Below are 18745 nucleotides of genomic sequence, written 5' to 3'. Positions count from 1 at the left end.
ATCTGTAGCATCCATTTGTGCAGAAACACCAAAAGAAAGCTTCATCTCAACAAGAAGTGCAAAGGAAATGCAGGGTAAGAGCAAATGTGCAATTTCTTAGACAGTAGTGTGCCATTTACAAAATGACTATACAATTATAGAGACTGGAGATTGCACCGAATATACAAGACTACAGCAGAGACCTAACATGTGATTACATGCCCAAGCACAGAAAAAGACAAGCGAGCATGCGTTTGTCTGCTCATGTAAAATATTCTAAACATACGTTGTTTATGTTGTCATCTGCCTCCGTCATTGATTTTTGTTTTGCAACTCAAACATCTGTAAGTGACCTTCTGGTCTTCATTTAGAGCACCAGAAACATAGCCCTATGATGAAACCTCCTACCTCAGTTGTTGTAGTTTACATTGTAAAAAACCCCATCTGTAAACCTTTACTTCACTCTCTGAACATGACTGAATATGTCTTTTTTTTTTCATTTATCACTCAAAGTGATACACTGTGCAACGTGTGTACAGAGATTAAACTAATGATTACCCTGAAAATGAGTTCAAATGACTCAAACTTAAATAATATGTCAAAAATGTTTGATTTACATTTTTTTGGGGGGGGGGGTTCTTTGCTAAAATTCTTTTGATTTTATGAAACACTTATGTAAATCATCCTAACACTCATTGGAAGACTCTACGGCATATTCATCCCTGCCCTGCCCCCTTCAAATATTCCTTATTTTCAGACAGACATATAAACTGCATGTAGAAAGGAACTAAAAAGAAAAGAGGGGAAAAACAAAGGACCATAACACCTGGGGGGAAAATGTTCTTAGGAGAGGGTGATTTGTGTTTTTCAAACACAATTCAGTCCTTGTTCAAGTTCCACTCAACTTAATTGTCATTTTGAATGCATGGTAACCATCACAAAAGTAAATACAGGATGCTACTTTATAAGATGATTTCATTCAGTAAGAGAAAAGCTACCTAACCCAACCTGGCTCTACAGTGATGGGGGAAAAAAGTGTTTGCACCTTTCCTGTTTTCTTAAAGTGTTTTTAAAGTGTTTCAGAACATCAAACCAGTTTAAATGTTCGTCAAAGACAATGCAAGTAAATACAAAAACAAATGGTGGTGTTCATTCTTAAGGGAGAAAAAAAATCCTAACCTCCATAACCCTGTGTGAAAAAGGGATTGCCCTCTAAACTTAATAACTGTTTCTGGCACTCTTGGCAGCAAAACCTGCTATGGAGTATTTGTTTTGCCTGACTTTGATCACTGTGGAGGAATTTTGGCACACTCATTTGCGCTAATTCAGCTGCTTTGGATAGGTTTTGAAGCATGACTGTCTTGTTTAAGTTGATGCCAGAGGATCTTCACTAGATTTCAGTCAGATATTTTGTCTCCACTTGAACATTATTGTTGTGTTTTCTTTTTGTTATTTCTGGTATTTTTTGCTTGTTTTCCTGTACGCTCTGACCTCATCTGGAGATAGAAAACTGATATGATGGTCATATTTGTCCTTTAAGTGGGGCCCTTTAAGGTCACATCGGACATTTTTTTTTTTTTTTGGACACCCAAGCTTAGATTGCTTCAGGCTGGTCTGCATCCACACCACACCCCTAGTTTAATTCTACTCAATTAAAGACTCTCCTTGCAAGGACCTCAAAACTACTCTAGAGACATTTTAATCACTCTAAGTAGTAAAATTCCCAAAGAAGCTCGAGGCTAAAGACTTAGTTACCCTGTGATTTTGAGCAACTGAGAATTACAGTCAAATTTATTGTCCAAAAGAGTAAAAATCCAGTTACTGTGTGAGGTTTCATATTTTCTTTATTGCATGCCAAAATACTACATTTACTACTTAGAAATGGATTTACTGACTTAGCTAATTAAGTTGTAAATGTTTTCTGATACCATGGTGAATATAAAGATGTCAGAAATGACAGAAGCTGTAGAGAACTGTATTGCTGTTTGTCGTGCTTGTGCACAGCATATGTGTCAGTTCATGTACGTTTGCCCTGCTGTGGATACAGGACCAGTCCCTGTGTGTCAGTCACACAGGAGAAAGCCTCCGGGGGAATCGTCTCCTCTTCCAGGAGATTATATTCCAGGTGGACAGAAACCAAGGTGAAGCCAGAATTACCAGGGTGGCACACTGCCCACTGCTCCACCTGCCTAAAACCACAGAACACAGATCTAAATTAGATCTAGGTAAAGGTTGTTTCAGGGAAAACATAAAGATTTTAAACATTTCAAATGCATCCCTACCTGATCTGGTTGTTTTCCAGTCTCAGCACCTGCAGGTTCTTGAACTGCCTGACACATCTGGGAATGTCCTGCAGTCTGTTGCTGCCAAGTAGGAGCTCGCGCATGGAGCGGTAGGTTCCAACGAAGGAATGCCGCTCTACACCCTCGGTGCTCAGTTCGTTGTGGGACAGATGAAGGGACTGCAGGCCAGCACGCATGTGGCGGAATGCGAAGGCAGGAATGTGACGTATGCTGTTGTGCTGCAGGATCAGTTTACGGAGGAAGCGAGGCAGATTCACAGGGATGGAGGTGAGGCGGTTGTGCGACAGGTCCAACTCTTCCAGAGATCTGAGAAATAAACAATCGGGAATCCAAGTTTCAGTCATGTGATTCTGTTTGCCATATCAATGAAAACAACATTACTTTATGCTCAATTTGACACTCGCATCCAAAATGACCTCTCATAGCTATCTAATGAAAACATCTTTGCCTCATTAATTATAGTGTTGTACATTTTTAACGTTTCACACTAAACCTATTGCATAATTTCTTGTAATAGGTTAATGTAAACAGATGATTAGAGATCTGAGAAAATAATCGTGTAAAAATACAATAAAGACACTTGGGCCTCTTGGTTATCTGGTTAAATCTGCGGTTATAAACCTTAGGATTAATCTTCAACTCAGGTTGTCTGACATGACAAAATCATATCAGATCTTTGTCTCATTCCTGACTCTACAATTTGTGAAATATTGCCAAAGTTAGTCCCGTTAGCTCTTGTCCAGAAATTGAAATATCAGTTAATACTTTTGTTTCATCTTGTCTGGATTTTTGCGAGGCGTGGAACACATGTCTAAGCAAAATGTCCCTAAACCAGTTGCAATCTGTGCACAATGCTGCTGCTAGACTCCTGGCTGGATCATCAACTTCACTGGCTCCTGGCTTATTAAGATATGTTTGACGTGGCGATCGCTGCATGGAAAAAGATCAATCTAAATCTCAGACCATTTACGTGTCATTAGGGCTGTGAAGTTCTGTGATCATGCCTTGTTGACTGTTTCCCATACAATTAAAGACTGAAGGAGATAGAAGCTTTTATTCTGTGGCTCTGGAACATCCTTCAACCAACTCTCATATGGGCAGACTCAGAGGCTACCTTTAAAAGTCAGCTGAAAACATATTTTTAAATCTGCTTTTGCTTACATTTTTTATCCTGCTATTTTAAGCACTCTGTGATTTAATCTCTTGAAAGTTGCAATTTCAATGATGTTTCAAATCACAGCACACAATGTTTTATAGGTCTCTGGATTGAACATTTTAATGTATGCCCAACAATCCATCATTGCCTCCTGTTTTACATTTACTGGACTCTCATGAGCATTGCAGGAGAGGCCAAAAGCTAAAACTGCAGACAAATATTGAAGAAGGCCAGGAAAGCTAATAATGCACTTTGGGCAAAGGTAGGAGCTGGGGAGTATGGTAGAGAATACAAAAGGATATGGTATGTTGTCCAAATATTATAATAATACAAGTTTTAGTTTACAGAAAACAGGGTAAATGTCTGCAGGGACAGAGGGATAAATTCTTGTTTCCGAGGCAAAGATGCAGAAGAGATCCATATTTTTATTGCATGATCCCACACAGCTGTTATGAGTTTGATGCAAGAATCACAGCAGGAGACAGGCCTCATTTTCTGTTCTTTCCCAATAGGAATAGACAAAAGCAGCTAATGCCCTTATGGTCAAGAGATTTGGGTATCATTGAGAAAAGAAAAACAAATTGGTGTGTTTCCCTTTTTGGTCCCGAAGTTATGACAAAGAAGGGAGACACTCCAATTTTAAGGCAAATAATGAAAATGTTTATTAACTTAGCATAGGTTTTAAACAAAAGAATAGCAGTATGGTAAGATGACAACCCAAAACAAAACAGATGAAAACCAGGACACTAACCCAGTATTTCCCAACCCTGGTCCTCAAGGCACACTGCCCTGCATGTCATAGATGTCTCCCTGCGTTGGTAATCCTGATTCAGGTGATTGTAGTCCAGCAAGTGCCTGTAAATCATGCACCAATTGAAATCAGCTGGGCTGAAGCTGAGCTGAAACGCCTGAAATGTGTAGGGCAGTTCAGGCCCAACCCTGGCTGTGAGGACCAGGGTTGGAAACACTGCACTAGCCAACATAAGACCTAACTAAATCCAGCAAAACAACGCAATTAAACATGTCCCAACCAACAAACCTAAATGCTAAGGGGGAAGCATGAGCAGCCCCTTGGTGTGAGGAGCTGCCAGGTTCAAGTAGAATAGGAACATTGTCCCAGTTGCTCCGAGTCAGGGTCCAAATCCAAGCAACACCCAATTTCACCTGACAAACAAAGATAGTTAATCAGGGGAAGATAGGGGTTTTCACAGTCTCACGTCGATCCAGGCCTTCGGTAGGGTCATTAGTTTGAGGAAGTCTCTGTTTACGCTCATCCATTGAACTTGAAAACTCTGAGGTTTCACTGTTTATTGGGCTTGTTCCTCTGTATGACAGACCTTACCATTTCTGTTGATTTATGATGATTTGCAAGATTCACACTAAAATTTAGAGAAAGAATCAGGTCCTGCTCTTGCAGGATGATTTAAAATCGTGGCCTGGCTTCCTTCAGAGAAACTTATGAATAATCTCAGAGGAATTATCTTACACCAGCATACAACAAAAGGCTTTTTGTTGAACCTTCCCTCTGCTTTCTTACGCATTTAACTATGTTGTTCGTGCTCTGAAATCCTACGTATCTGTCCCTGCACCAGTTCAGACCAGTTGTGCGCTGCTGACTTGTGTTCGAAATCTTTGCCAGTAAGCACAGTGGCAGTCCGCCACAACTCAGAGCTCCACATGGGATTAATGAGTGGAGACACAGAGCTCTCTTCTCAGGAAGAACTGTAGAAGCCTCCACCACCCACACTCCCCACCCTCACTCCACCCACAGGCATCTGCACACAAAAACACATACGCACATTCAAACAAATGACGTGAAACAGATCAACTATCTCACACAGAACTCTCCTCTGCACTGTTACTTCTGCAACCACATAAAGGTACACGGGACAGAAGAAAACTGAATGTTTTTGTCTTTACAAGACTGGGTGTCGAAGTGTTTACGCAAACCGTGACCAAGTACAACCTCAAAAAAGAAGAAAAAAAAAAAGCACACTAACAGTACTTTGTAATGCACACATGTCCATCTGTGTCAGCATCACACATGGCAGTTGCAGAACACTGGCAGTCAAGCAGGACAGCGTTAAGTCAGCCAGAGCGGCTGTGCCAGGTAAGAAAAGAAAGACAAAGTGCGGACTTGAAAATACACTGATGGATGAAGAATGGCAGGACACGACTTGGGCTTTATTAAAGCAACATGTGCGCGTTTGTGCAACCCGAATGTATTCACTCAAACTGATTTCTGGGAGTGCTTTGAACAATTTGTCAAATCTCTGCAAAACACACCAGCAAATATTTGGATTTGAATACAGCTAAAACTTTATTTGATTTACTGTAGCTGGACTTCTTTTGCTTCAAGTATTTTGTATTCGACGACGTTCAGTAAAATAAGAAAAAAAGCTACCGTTCAAAATGCGGATGAAACCCTTACGTGAACTGATGCTCATTTAATTAAATCCCTCTCATTTGATGTCAGTGTGGTTTTATCATAGGCGGGGTGTGCAGTGTGCAATGATGTGCGCAATTCTGCTTGTGTTACTGCTTACATAAGCTCATTATGAAACCAATTTGTGTGGGACCAAAGACAAAAAGAGATTTTGGGACAAGCTTATTTAGGCTAAGACTCAACATGGCACCACACACATACATGCGGGCGTATACGTATGCGTGCTCACACACGCACACACACGAATGCACACACGCACTTCTGGTTTGATGATCGCTAACCCAATATCACCATGTACTCACTCTGATTGTAGTGTTTGGAAATCAGCAGAGCTCTCCCACAGCTGTCTGTCTGCCAACACCACTACATTAATAAAAGTCAAAAATTCAACACAGCCACATGTTCATGCATAAAACAAAACACAACGAAGCACTGTTTTGTAAGGGGCTTATCACAAAAAGCTAGGTTACAAGTATTTCACTAATAAATATGCTTTATGGGGATCATTCAAAAATGCAACCATTTGCATTTGGGGGTTTATGTAAGAGCAATCAGTGAAAGTAGAGCTCCGTTCTTTTTACATGTGAAGTGGTGAGTCAAATTTGTTGGCTGGAAGCAGTGATGTGAGCAAAGATCAACGTTGACTGACGTCCAGATCGAGAACCAGGAGCAGATAAACAGGCGTTGTTGTTTTGTTGTTGTTGTTTTTTTTCTTCTTTGTTTTACAGCTGGAAGAATAAGGAGGACAGCTTTTGTTGCGCTGCTTCAGATTGCCACTGGAACAGAATTAATGCTAAGCTACTGCACAACCACTTACGTAACAAGAATATCTGATAAACACATACAAAGAGGGCACAGAGGTTAACATGGCTGGAAAGGTGTTAAGATGTCATATTTAAATAAATATGGGTCTGACATGAAATGGCTCATTGAAATAGTAGTTTCATTACTTTACTTACCAGAATACAATGAAAATATTTTCATAGTAACAAAGAATTAAAATGGAACATCAAGATGTGTTTTGTAAAAAATCATGTTAGAATCCATACACTGAAAAACTAGGAGCACATTTTGCATTTCCATAGGAATTTAATAAAAATAGAAGTTGAGTTATGATAAGCTAATGATCTTTATCATCTGAGGTTTTATCATTTATACACCTCAGATGATTTTTGTTTAACACAATAAAAAATGGAAAATGGGAATAACCATCACTCCATAAATATATGCAAAGCTTTTAATGTGAGCATACAACTTTCCTCCACAATGTCAACTTGAAAAGCATCAGCAAAGATCTTAGAGGGATTACATTTTCTGCCTATTACTCATAGAATGGTAATAATAATTTTGTTTATTTGATGTATAATTATTTTTCACCATAATTATGCAGCAAGGAAGATTATTCACAAGAAGAAACCCTTCAAAGCAGCTGCCAGTTTTCCTGGATTCAGAGCTTCCTGCGAGTTCAGACCAAGGTCACATTGTGCAACACTCAAAAACAACTGAAATAAACCTAAAAGTTAAATCTTAAAATCCACTTTTAAATGTTAAAGTGGCAAAAGACGGAGCGCTGTTATGGACTGTTTGGACAGATTCCAGGGAAAACGCTTCATAGCTCTTAATGAGCAAGCAGCACAGCATACGTTTGTGAACAGACACAGATCCATGACTTGTGCAATGATGAACTTTAAAAGAACACAACAAAGATATAAATAATTGACCATTATGTACAGCCCATTTTATGAAAAGCAGTCATAAGATATCAGCACAAGCAATACAAAGATGGTGGTAAAAATGTTATAATACAGACATAAGTACTTATGACTATATTACTCACAATGAGTAATATACCCCTGTATATAAAGCTGTCATTGTGAGACCGGAAGGTAGGCTAAAAATGGGAAATGGGAGGTTAAAAAGCACCGTAAATCCACAGGGGAACGTCTGAAAAACAAATGACTCAAGATGTTGCACTAGCCTCATAAATGTTTTGAGTTAACAGAGATGGTGATGCTGTGGCAGACACTAAAGAGACAGACAAAAATGTACTTCTACAAACTTCAATAAACGTCATTAACTCTCCACAGACATTTGAGACAATTACTTTAGCTTATTCTGCTAAGAACTTTTGAACCACGAAGTATAATTTGTTTATATATAAATAAAATATATATATATATATATTATATTATATATATATATATATTTTTTTTTTTTTTTTTTTTTTTTTTTCTGTTAATGATGTTGAAAGATTTGATGTGTGGTTATTCACTTTGTGTTGTAGTGGACTGCTAAGATTCCCTGATAATATCGACTTAAGTCGAGCATGCCTTCATAGTAAAGAAGTGAATTGTTTTCTACTGGCCAAACTTGAACTTCTGTGTTCATATGGCAGTAAAAAACAAAACAAAGCAACTTCTTCTGAATACTAAACAAATGTGTCCCCATTATGTTTATGACTCTGGGGATTTAAGTCATCTTTGCACTGCATATTTATTCTAACATTTTCCAGCTACACAGTATTAGGAAAGCAGATAATGCCATAATATTAAAGCAGCCCCACCAGTCTTCCAAAGACAGATCCCAGATTTTATCCCCAGTCCCAAACTCCCTGTAACTTCCTGTACACTCTAGCTTAAACCCCAGCAGGACGTAATAAACACTCCGACTGCAACACAGTGACCAGAGGCACTCCACTAACTAGAGCCAGCACATTGCATTATAGTATTTATTTTTAATTTCTCCCTTTTATTATTTTTTTTTTCCATTTGACTGTTTTGGACAACAACAAGAAAATAACCCCACAAGGATTGAGCTTTCTTGCAGATTCAGCATTATTGTCTTAAAATTAACGAGATCCTGGAGAGGGTGAGGTTAAACATTTCACAATCTGGTACCTATGCAAAGCTGTAAAAAGTTATAGAAATCTTTTAAAACAGAGCATTTATAATTTACCAATGGGACAGTTTCCACATTTATCAACAAGGCAAATGTCAGGCAATAAATGCACTATTATTAGTATCTAAAAGTCAAATTAAGGGCATTTTATTTATGTGGCCTTTGGATTTTCACAAGGATTGAGCTTTGCTTTGATTAAAAAAAATATGTAAGTGTTTGATTGTATCCCCTCTCTATCACTTTGCTTTGTGCATAACTTGCACAATCCCTTTTCAGCTGCCTCTCCTGCAGTCCCTTCTTCTGTTCCTCTGCGTTACTTGAACTTGCTCTGTGGTTCACAAGGATCCAAGGGAGAAAAAGACAAACCCTCCGGAATTCACTATATTTAAACAAACACACACACACACACGCACACACACACACAGGCACACAGTTGCCCTCGAGGTCTAAATCACACCCCTGCTCTTCTAAGTACACAAAGTCGACTGCCATGACTTGTAGAATATGTAAATATGACAGCATAAGAGAAAGTGAGGGAAGGGGAAGAAAATAAGAACTTTGTGTGCTGAAAATAATTACTGTAATACCATAAAAAAAGTTTGTAATTGAGAATAACACCAGCTCGATGTATTGATTATGACAATAGTATACTATTGCTGGTCCGTTAAAAAAAAGAAAAAAATAAAACAAGCAAAAAAAAAAAAATACTTTATTTCGCTTGGTTTACTTCAGACCTAATTATATGTAGATAAAACTGGTCAGAGCTTCCCAAGGGCAGCTTGCCCTCTTGTGGCAAATGGAGGTACTACATAAATGATACTTACCTAAGACGGGTCCAGGAGTTGCTATTGATGCTTTGATCGTGGATATAGTTATGACTCAGATCCAGCACTTTCAGATGAATGCAGTCCCTTAAGGCCTCAACGGCCACCTCTTCAATCAGGTTTCCATTCACTTTCAGCACCTTAAAAATAGTGAAGAAGGTAAATGTTAAATAAAGCAACTCCTGAGAAGAAATCGGAGAGATGATGTTCAACTTGGGGACATTACTTTAGAATCTGACTGTGCTTAAAGATTGAATACCTGACCTTAACGGTGTTTCTTGTGGTCTGCTCACTAATGTTCTCTAACAAACCTTCACAAAACAACTGCCTTCACAAACAAGAGAACTTGTTGGTAAAGATTTTTATTTCATGGATCCCTTTCCTCCAACTGCCCAATTATGCATGTGCTGGTTATAGCATTATACTAAGAAGTTTGAGATTATAACTTAACAAAATTAGTTACTTTGCTCTTCACTTTAGGGAATATACCACAGGTTCCAACAAATGTGTAAAAGCACCTGAAGAGACGAAGGAAGGCCCAGAGGGAGGGACCGGAAGCGGTTGTTGTCCAGCCGCAGCTCCAGGAGCTTCTGCAGAGGTCGAAAAGCTGCAGGTGACACGCTGGCTTCATAAAGGGTGTTCATCCTTAGCTCCAGCTTCAACAGGTTTTTCACACCTAAAATAAAAATGTAAAATGCTTGTTTTATGTTTGGGTTTTTTTTTTGGGGGGGGGGGTTGCAGTTTTTGTCTTGTGTTTTTCTTTCTATAACATATGCTAGTTGTACCTTGGAAGCAATGATCCGTGAGAACAGTGAGTTTGTTCTTATTAATCTTGAGCTCCTCTAGAGATGCTGGCAGTGCTGGAATTCTGGAGATCTGGTTGTCGCCAAGATCCAGTTTTCTCAAAAAGGTCAAGTTCTGCATAGAAACCCGATTTCAGAACGAGATAAAATGGCCAGTGTGATTAAAAAAGACAAAATAGAAGCCTGCCTTGAAGTCCATAATTTCATATTCCACTCGGAGTTTACAGAAAAGAACCAAATGAAAGAATTGCTATTCTGTGAATCTCTTCCATGTCATTTATCATGTTTTATTTTTAGTAAAACCACCGTGGGAGGTTTCTCGGTACAAATGGCTCCGGTGGTTTATGTGTGAGGGAAAGCAGAGGACAGAATCTTTTACAGTGTCCCTCCAGCCAGTCCATCAGCCCTCTGTCATTATGGTGAGGTGAGGAGAAAAAGGGGAGAAAAAAAGAATACTCTTCCAAAAATAATTTCCTTTTGTTCCTCAACGCATTGGCTTCAGTGTATCAGTGGTGAGGAGTAATGATTGGTCAGAACAGAGCGGTCGCCTCGGTGTGGTTGGGTTCTGAGTATGGCATGGAATCAATCGAAGGTTTTACTTAGAAAGCATCTGTTAATGCAACTTCAATTATCCTGACTCCTCGCTGTAAAGTGACTCATGCGATCTGCTCATTAAAAGAGTGCACATGTTCTATAAAGACTTACAAACCGGAGGAAAGTCGTAGATGAAGAAGGTTAAAATTTGCAATGAAGATCTTCTGTTTGGCATAAATTTTTATTTGATTCTTTTATTTTCTGTGGATAAACAAGGCATTGTGAAAGAAATATTATATCACCAGGCAGGTCCATCTCAAAAAATTAGAATTTTGTTGAATAGTTCAATTATTAAATAATTCAATTCCAAAAGTGACATCCCTAATGCCAATCTTCATTACAGAAAGGCTGTATTGTTAATGTATTTGTTAATTCAAATGAAGATGGCTTGCAAATTATAAAAACACAAACTTGAGTTTCTTAGAAGTTAAAATAATGCATAGCACCAATAAAAACTGATCTAAATGGAGATGTTAGACAATGGCTATGTTATAGCCAACATAATCAGAGGAAAGTCAGCTAACTTGGTAGCTGTCCATTAGATAGTCAGCAGCTATGTTTCTGTTAACTGTAGAGTTGTGCAAATTGAAATTACAAAAATAAATGTCACATCAAAGAACATTCTTTGGGAAAAAAACAAACATGTTTTCAATAAGAAAGTTTCGCGCTAGAAGGAGGTGGTTTTCCGGCTGTGTCGAAATAAACAAAATACACTTTTTCGCATCACGCCAGTCACATAATCAACAGTCGGATGTTGCTACAGTTGAAAACAACGAAGAAGACCACAGGAAGTAGCAGGATGATGTTTTTGTTTTGTTTTGTTTTTCGGACAATGTGCAGCTGGCTCCAAGAGAGCTCTCACATTAACGGACTGTTCATAAACGTGTGTCAATCGAACATTTGAATTCATAGCTTCTCTGTAAAATTGATGACTACAATTTCCCCAAATTGCTGCTCCAACTGGATAAGACACCGACGTCTTGTGCCTTGGCTGAATTATGAATATATGTCATGTTACTGTCTACATTATTCATTGTCATGATTTTTAATGACCTATCACATACACTAGCTTAATTACAGTGTGGTTTAAATTAAATTAATAATTTAATGAAAACAGTTCAATTATGAAATTGTAGAATAGACATTAGCACTCCATAATCATGGAAAAGTAGCTACTGAAAAGCCAAAAAATTAACACTATAGACACTAGCTACTTAATGTATCCAGGTAGAGTAGGTAGAATAATTTTTGAATAATGTTATGGACTATATGTATTAAATGCATGGTGAAAATTTCATATCAGTAACCTCTCTAGAAATATGTTTACTGTGAAAACTTGTGATGTGTTCAATTGTAATTTTACATGTCGTATATCAGCGAAAGATTAAGCAGATGGTCCACAAGTATCAGGAACAACGACACCCTGGAAAAGGTTTAGGAACAAAACCCATTTCAGTGTTTGAGAAAGATCCAAAGGCATGCAGCTGGAGTCAAAAACTATCACACAAAGATAGATCCAGGGCATAGTCAAAACCTTTTGCATCCTTTATCTTAAGCCTCAAGAGAAAGTGTTTCATCTAGACAAGAAAGAAAAAAGATTGGTGTAAGTGGTTTTAAGGGTTTTTTTTTTCTTTTAAGATAGAAGTCAAGGCTAAAGAGTCTTGGGGAAGAGAAAAAAGTCACATAATCCAAGTTGCTTAAAGTCCAGTGGAAAGTTTCTGCAGTCAGAGATGATTTGGGGGAGCCATGTCATCTGCTGGTGTTGGTCCACTCCGTTTTATCAAGTTCAAATTCAGTGCAGACTTCTACCAGGAATCTGGGGAGCCTGTTAAGGTTCCCTCTGCTGACAGGCTTTATGGAGATATAATGACAATGTTATCACAGTAATTGATAGGCCTCACATTCCTCCAACAATGCAGAGTTATGAAGGTAGTTATTGAAAAAACCTGGACTGCATTGATGCAATAATTTATGCAAGTGTATTTAGTGCTAACTTTTTAAAAAATATTTATACTTTTCTGGCTGCAGAAGGAGGTGATGAATGTAGATCTTTCCCTGCCAGTTTTAAGAAAGCAGCCATACTCACAAGCAGGCAGTTCTGGCCAAACGTCTCGTCGTCCAGTTGGTTCTGGCTCAGATCCAGTTCACCCAGGTTTCGCAGCCCAAATAAACTTTGTGGACTGATGATTCTGATGTTGTTTTCTTGGAACAGAAAATAATATGCAGTGCAATTATCACATCTGCACTGCATCTGCACTTCAAATATTGCTTCTGATGATAAAAAATCGTGGCAAAAAACAAAAATGAATATTGACAAACTTTTGAGCTCTTAATTAGATATTTTGACATCTCTTCTTCATTTCTTGCCAGCAACTTTTTGTATATATCATGGCAAAAACCATGTTTGGAGGAATCATGGAGAAGCTTGGAGAGGCTTTCACAACCTAAGAACACGGCGCCAAATGACGGTGGATCGTGCACGGTTTTGATACCAGCATCACACTGGAGAACTGCTGCATCACAAAAAGTGCTGGCATGAAATTTCTGCCATTTAAAACTACATGGAAATTTTCCTAGCACGGAAATCATATAGATATATATATATAGCCCTCATGTATAATTTTGAATCTATGTGGATTAACATAATCCACAATAAACAATAACTTAAATCACTGAAGTTGGATTTTTCAACATCAGATCATTCCAGAGAAAGAACGGTTATAATTAAAGCCCTAATTTAATCTGACAATCATGTAAGTGATAAATGAATATAAATTTCTGACTGGAATTTCAAAAAACAACAACAAAAAAAACAATGTATGGATAACACCAATTTTTAATTAAATAGAATGCTCTTTTTAATATTTTGTATTATTTCATTGAAATAATACAATGACAACAGTCCTGCCACACACACACACACCTCCCAAGTCAAGCTTTGTCACTCCCAGGTTCTGGAAAACTGGCAGGTGAGTCATCCCGACACCCCTGCAGCTTATCTCTGCGTCTGCAGTCTGGCATTCAGCTGGAGGTCCAGTAGAGTTGTACCGAGTTTCTGTTTGATTAGTAGGAGGCTCTGTGGACGCCTCCTCTTCTTCTTCTTCTTCTTCCTCCTCCTCCTCCTCTTCTTCTTCTTCCTCCTCCTCCTCCTCCTCTTCTTCCTCTTCCTCCGGAAATGAAACAGAAAAACTTTTTTACATACTGCACAGGTGATAATGATGTGTACAACAGCAGGATTTTGAATAAAATTAAACCTCTTCTTCTTCATCATCCTCGTCGTCATCATCGTCATCATCTTCCTCCTCCTCATCGCTGTCCTCCTCCTCTTCTTCTTCTTCCTCCTCCTCTTCCTCTTGTGTTTTTCCATTATCCATCAGTCGTTTCTTTTCCACATAAAGTTCCTTCAGTGTTGCCATAAGGAGGCTGGTTTCCATCTCTCCCTTTGCACTCTGTCTCCAGCCTTTCAGAGGTTGCCTTAATCCGGCCTGCAGAATACAGCAGCAAACCAGGGACATCACTAACTCAAGAGGAAAATAACAGAAATATCGACTTCAGATGAGTGGAAATGATGCAGAAAAATCTTTGAATATATTTACTATTCGATACGCAGCGGCCTCTGCTGTAGCAGCGTGCCTCCTCCTCCCCCAAGCACTTCTCCTTCCTCTGACAACCTCCAGCTTTTTACGACCAGCTTTCCTCTGACCTGTCTTTCTTTCTGATTCCAGTTGAGACTGCACTTCTGTTCCCGAGTCATTACAATTAAATTAAACAGTCAGTGAGACGCAAGTGAAATCAAACATTTACATCCACTGTATCAAAAAGACACATAATCATTTTTCACCCTTCCTGCTTGACATTAAGTCTGACTAGACTGTTTCTGTTTTAGGTCAGTTAAGATTAATTTTTTCCTCTTCGCTAAATACTAGAACATTGAGTGAGTTTGTTTTTTCAAATTCATATATTTATGTAGATATTGCAAGCTTTAGATAGATTTGATAGATTTTTTTCCCACAAGCTTGTCAGAAGAGTCTGCAGGAACTGAGGCTTCTTCCTCCTGACAGAACTGGTTTAATTAGTCAGGTTTGGCAGCCATCTTGCTTAGTTACATCTTTTCAGCTCTGTATGCATTTTTAATAGGCATAAAATCAGACGAGGCACACCAGATCATCATTTTTACGTGGTATCCTTGGGTTTACGGTTCATTTGTTAAACTTCCCAGTTCATGTTGAAATGAAGCTTCTGTAATCCACCTAATGTTCTTTTTAATAATCATCATTACTCTCAACAAAGTCAAACTCAATAAGTTGTTTGCATTCCTGGTACTATTTGCACAAAACAAATGTCAATACTAAATAATAATAGATAATATTTTATTATTTATTTATCTATTTTATGCAGAAATATATTTTGAAATTTTATATCCTTTATTAAGTTATCACCTAGAAAAGCAATCTACTCAGGCAGAGAGTTCTCTGAAACCATGTACTATTTATATACTGATAAATGTTTTTTGTTTCATTATGTCCTCAACGCTTTTTCTGTTACCATATTTTAACTAAAATGCATGCTTCCTTTCACCTGTCACTTTGCTTTTGGTATGCTGAAATGTCCTCACTGAGGCATTCTATTCTGTTCTAATAAACTTTTTTTAAAAATCTATTAAAACATAGCATGGCTTTTCTCTCTGAGTTGCCTTTCAGCCAGTATCTTAACAAGGTCTTCTGCTTTTGAAACATATTTCACACCGAAAAACAATGGACTCTGGGACACAGAATCTTCATGAACAATATTGCCTTGTTCTTACCGTGGCTCAGACTTGTTTGAACAGTTGCATGTGGTTCTTTGAGGCCACTAGTTATTTCACCCAATGATATACCTCTGCAAACTTGCAGAGGTCCACCAAATCTGGTCTGATTTGTTTTGAATTTTTTGATCTTAATCTTAAAATAAAGTGTTGTGTTTGATGTGTGACCCTAAGATAAGTTTTCAAGACTACCTCCAATGTTACATAAAAAAAGTCCTGTGTCTCTTTACACTAAATATTTGATTTCAAGTGCATACAAGAACATGGATGAAGAAACAAACTTAGATATTAAATCCATATTTGTTACGTTATTGGACATTTTATTGTGGAAAGCAGGCAGATAGAAACAGAAATGTTTTGTCATCTTACCAGTGATAAGCTGATCCAAAACTCTTTCCCCTGAATCAGTCCCTGATGGATGACTGGTAGCCATTTCTATTTCAGGTGCATCAGAGTTTATTTCCAGGATTGCATTCAGGTCATGCGATAATTCTTCGGTTTCCCCACAATAAATTGTGCCGCTCACACAAATGATCACAATCCACATGCTCTGAACTTGCATTATTAGATTTTTGCTCATTTACTCTTCGGTTTAGGTCCTACGTTTCTACCAGCCTTGAGGCAATAAAACAAAACAACAACAAAAAATATCACAAAGTTCAACGTAATTCCAAAGGACAAAAAAAAAAAAATTTTTGTCAAATAAATCCTTTTTCTAAAAATCCTTGTGCTTAGTATTAGATGTTCATTTTGTGAATGAGGAGAAAAGAAAGAGCATGGAAGGAAAATCTGGGAGGTGGACAGGTTGAAAAAATAAACTCTCACCATGCTAATAAAGGTACTCCATCATTATACCATGAAGCACAGACACGCCTCGCTCCTCCTTGTCTCCTCTCTCTCTCAAAACTGTCTGCAGACTGAGCAAAAAGAAGCGATTCCCATGCAACCTAAAAAAGAAAGAAATTCCAGTACAGAAAGCTTGAAAAATGAGAAAAAGTCTCATCTTAAAACATTTTTGATGAACTGATTTAGAAGACGTTGAGGACAGTGTGCACGTATCTTGGACGCGATTTGGCAGGGAACAGAGTTGATAGACGGGTCAAGCCAGAGACAACCATGTTTGGCCAGGCTCCACTAGCATCCACATATTAAAACAAATATGAACTCCAAGGAGAGAACAATATGGGAATCTTTACATTCTCTGCTTACATACTGTTCATGAACTGTGGAGTGTGCGAGTCGTCACACTCACCCTTTGCACCCAGCTCAGAGTGGAACCAACATGGGATTTTCACTGTGAGGTGAAACAAGCTGACAAACTTCCTTTTCTTTTTGAGGAAACCACACAGATGAGCAATAAATCTATTATGAGGTTCTTCAACTGGTTTAGGTCAATCTATATAACAATGAGACTCATGGATTAATTTGTGCTAACGGAGAGCATGATCATTTTCACACATTAGGTGCAGCGGTTGGGATAGAGGCGATAGACACAGTCCAAATGGCACCGTGGACAACTTCACACTAAACACTGAAACACTCAGGTCCTGATGCGCTCGTCCAAGGTAAACAGTAAAGTGTCCACAGATGATTCATTTTAGCCTCGACAGGAACATGCAGTAATGGGCTGACCACATTCGACACCCCTCCATAACCTCAGTCTGACAGCACAGCTAAATTACCAGCTTTCACCAGAAGGTATGGTGCCGAGTCTAGATTTTCCTTCCATATATAAAAAGGTTTAGTTTACCAACATGTATTGTTTATAATACCCACAGCTGTTATGATGTTCAGCAAAAAAAAAAGACCCTCATTGGAAACATTGTGTCATTTACAAGATCCAAAATAGCTAAAAAGAAAAAAACAAAAATCCCCCAATTTATCTTGCAAATTAAAAACACAAACCCTGTTAAAGATAATTTACAACTCCAGTTAGTACTGGTTCCACAGCGTTTTCTGGTGAGAAATGTAGTGTTGATGCCAAAGGGATTTTAACAGTAAAAACTGGCTTGTAAAGATAATTTTAGAATGGCAACAGATTTAGTTTCAAAAACAAACAAAATAAAGTGTCCATTACAACAAAGATATAGTCTGTTGCATAAGTTATTTAGTTATTACAGATATACACATTTAATGCTGTAACATAAAAACAAAACGAAAAAAAAAATACTCTGGAGATGCATAGGCACCTGTTGCAGTCTCATGGACAAACATTTCAGTTCTATTGTCACACAATATATTGGGATTATATGTAATAGACCACATTTTAATACACAATTATAAAGTGAAATAAAAAAATATACATTTCAGACTTTTGAAAAAAAATATAAATAAATATATATATATATATATATATATATATATATATATATATATATATATATATATATATATATATATATATAAAGTGGAGCATTTAGTCAAATTATATTTGGTTGAAACCAAGGGGAAAAAATATTTCTTCAGATTATTTAGATTGTTGATATCTGATTTAGGATGAGGATGTTTTAATGGATGAAAGGGATTTTTTTTTTTTTTTAACGGCATGCTGAAAAATGCTCTGCCAGGGTTAGATTATGTATTTTAAGCGTACAGTGGAATCACGATTTTCTGAAGCACAAATACACATTGAAATGCTGGTCCAGGAGTCCAGGGCATCCCCTCCACTTCCAGCACACTCAGCTCCTTCAAACTAGCAGCAGCAATTAGCAAACACCTGGTGAAACCGCACATCTGCTAATCTTATTATAGAAATCACTTCTCAGTCCAGTGCTCACACGAATGTAAACACTTACAGAAATGTTGATGTGGTCAAGGACAAATCTGAGAAAGAGGAGTTTCTTAAAGAGACAGAGGCCAATTTCAAGGCATTAAATTTTTTAGTCAATTATTTTTTTAAATCGTGTTTGATATACACAGCATTTTTTTCAAACAACTT

General features: G+C 37.9%; 1 protein-coding gene across 1 annotated transcript; it reads right to left on the bottom strand.

The window, feature by feature from the left end:
- Window positions 1–1805: 1805 nt before the first annotated feature.
- si:dkey-32e6.6 (extracellular matrix protein 2) lies at window positions 1806–17564 on the bottom strand. Its single transcript, XM_055049754.1, has 10 exons — window positions 16177–17564; window positions 14600–14742; window positions 14258–14488; window positions 13927–14170; window positions 13090–13205; window positions 10392–10524; window positions 10125–10282; window positions 9607–9746; window positions 2262–2588; window positions 1806–2168 (listed from the first exon to the last, which is right to left on the bottom strand). The coding sequence occupies exons 1-10, from the start codon at window positions 16385–16387 to the stop codon at window positions 1997–1999; spliced, it is 1875 nt and encodes a 624-aa protein (XP_054905729.1). The 5' UTR covers window positions 16388–17564; the 3' UTR covers window positions 1806–1996.
- Window positions 17565–18745: the final 1181 nt, after the last annotated feature.

The sequence above is a fragment of the Poeciliopsis prolifica genome, unplaced genomic scaffold, assembly GCF_027474105.1.
Source record: "Poeciliopsis prolifica strain line A6 unplaced genomic scaffold, Auburn_PproV2 SCAFFOLD029, whole genome shotgun sequence".
Taxonomy (NCBI): Eukaryota; Metazoa; Chordata; class Actinopteri; order Cyprinodontiformes; family Poeciliidae; genus Poeciliopsis; species Poeciliopsis prolifica.
Note: the sequence above shows the minus strand (reverse complement) of the source record. Positions and strands in the feature narration are given on the sequence as shown.

Bases quoted from the DNA above. Each gene is read 5' to 3' on its own strand.
- si:dkey-32e6.6 (XM_055049754.1), bottom strand. From the start codon at position 16,387: ATGAGCAAAAATCTAATAATGCAAGTTCAGAGCATGTGGATTGTGATC. The intron at 14,171-14,257 runs GTTTAATTTTAT...TCATTTCCGGAG, and splicing joins AGGATGATGAAGAAGAAGAG to GAAGAGGAAGAAGAGGAGGA. The intron at 10,283-10,391 runs GTACAACTAGCA...TTTTTATTTTAG, and splicing joins CACGGATCATTGCTTCCAAG to GTGTGAAAAACCTGTTGAAG.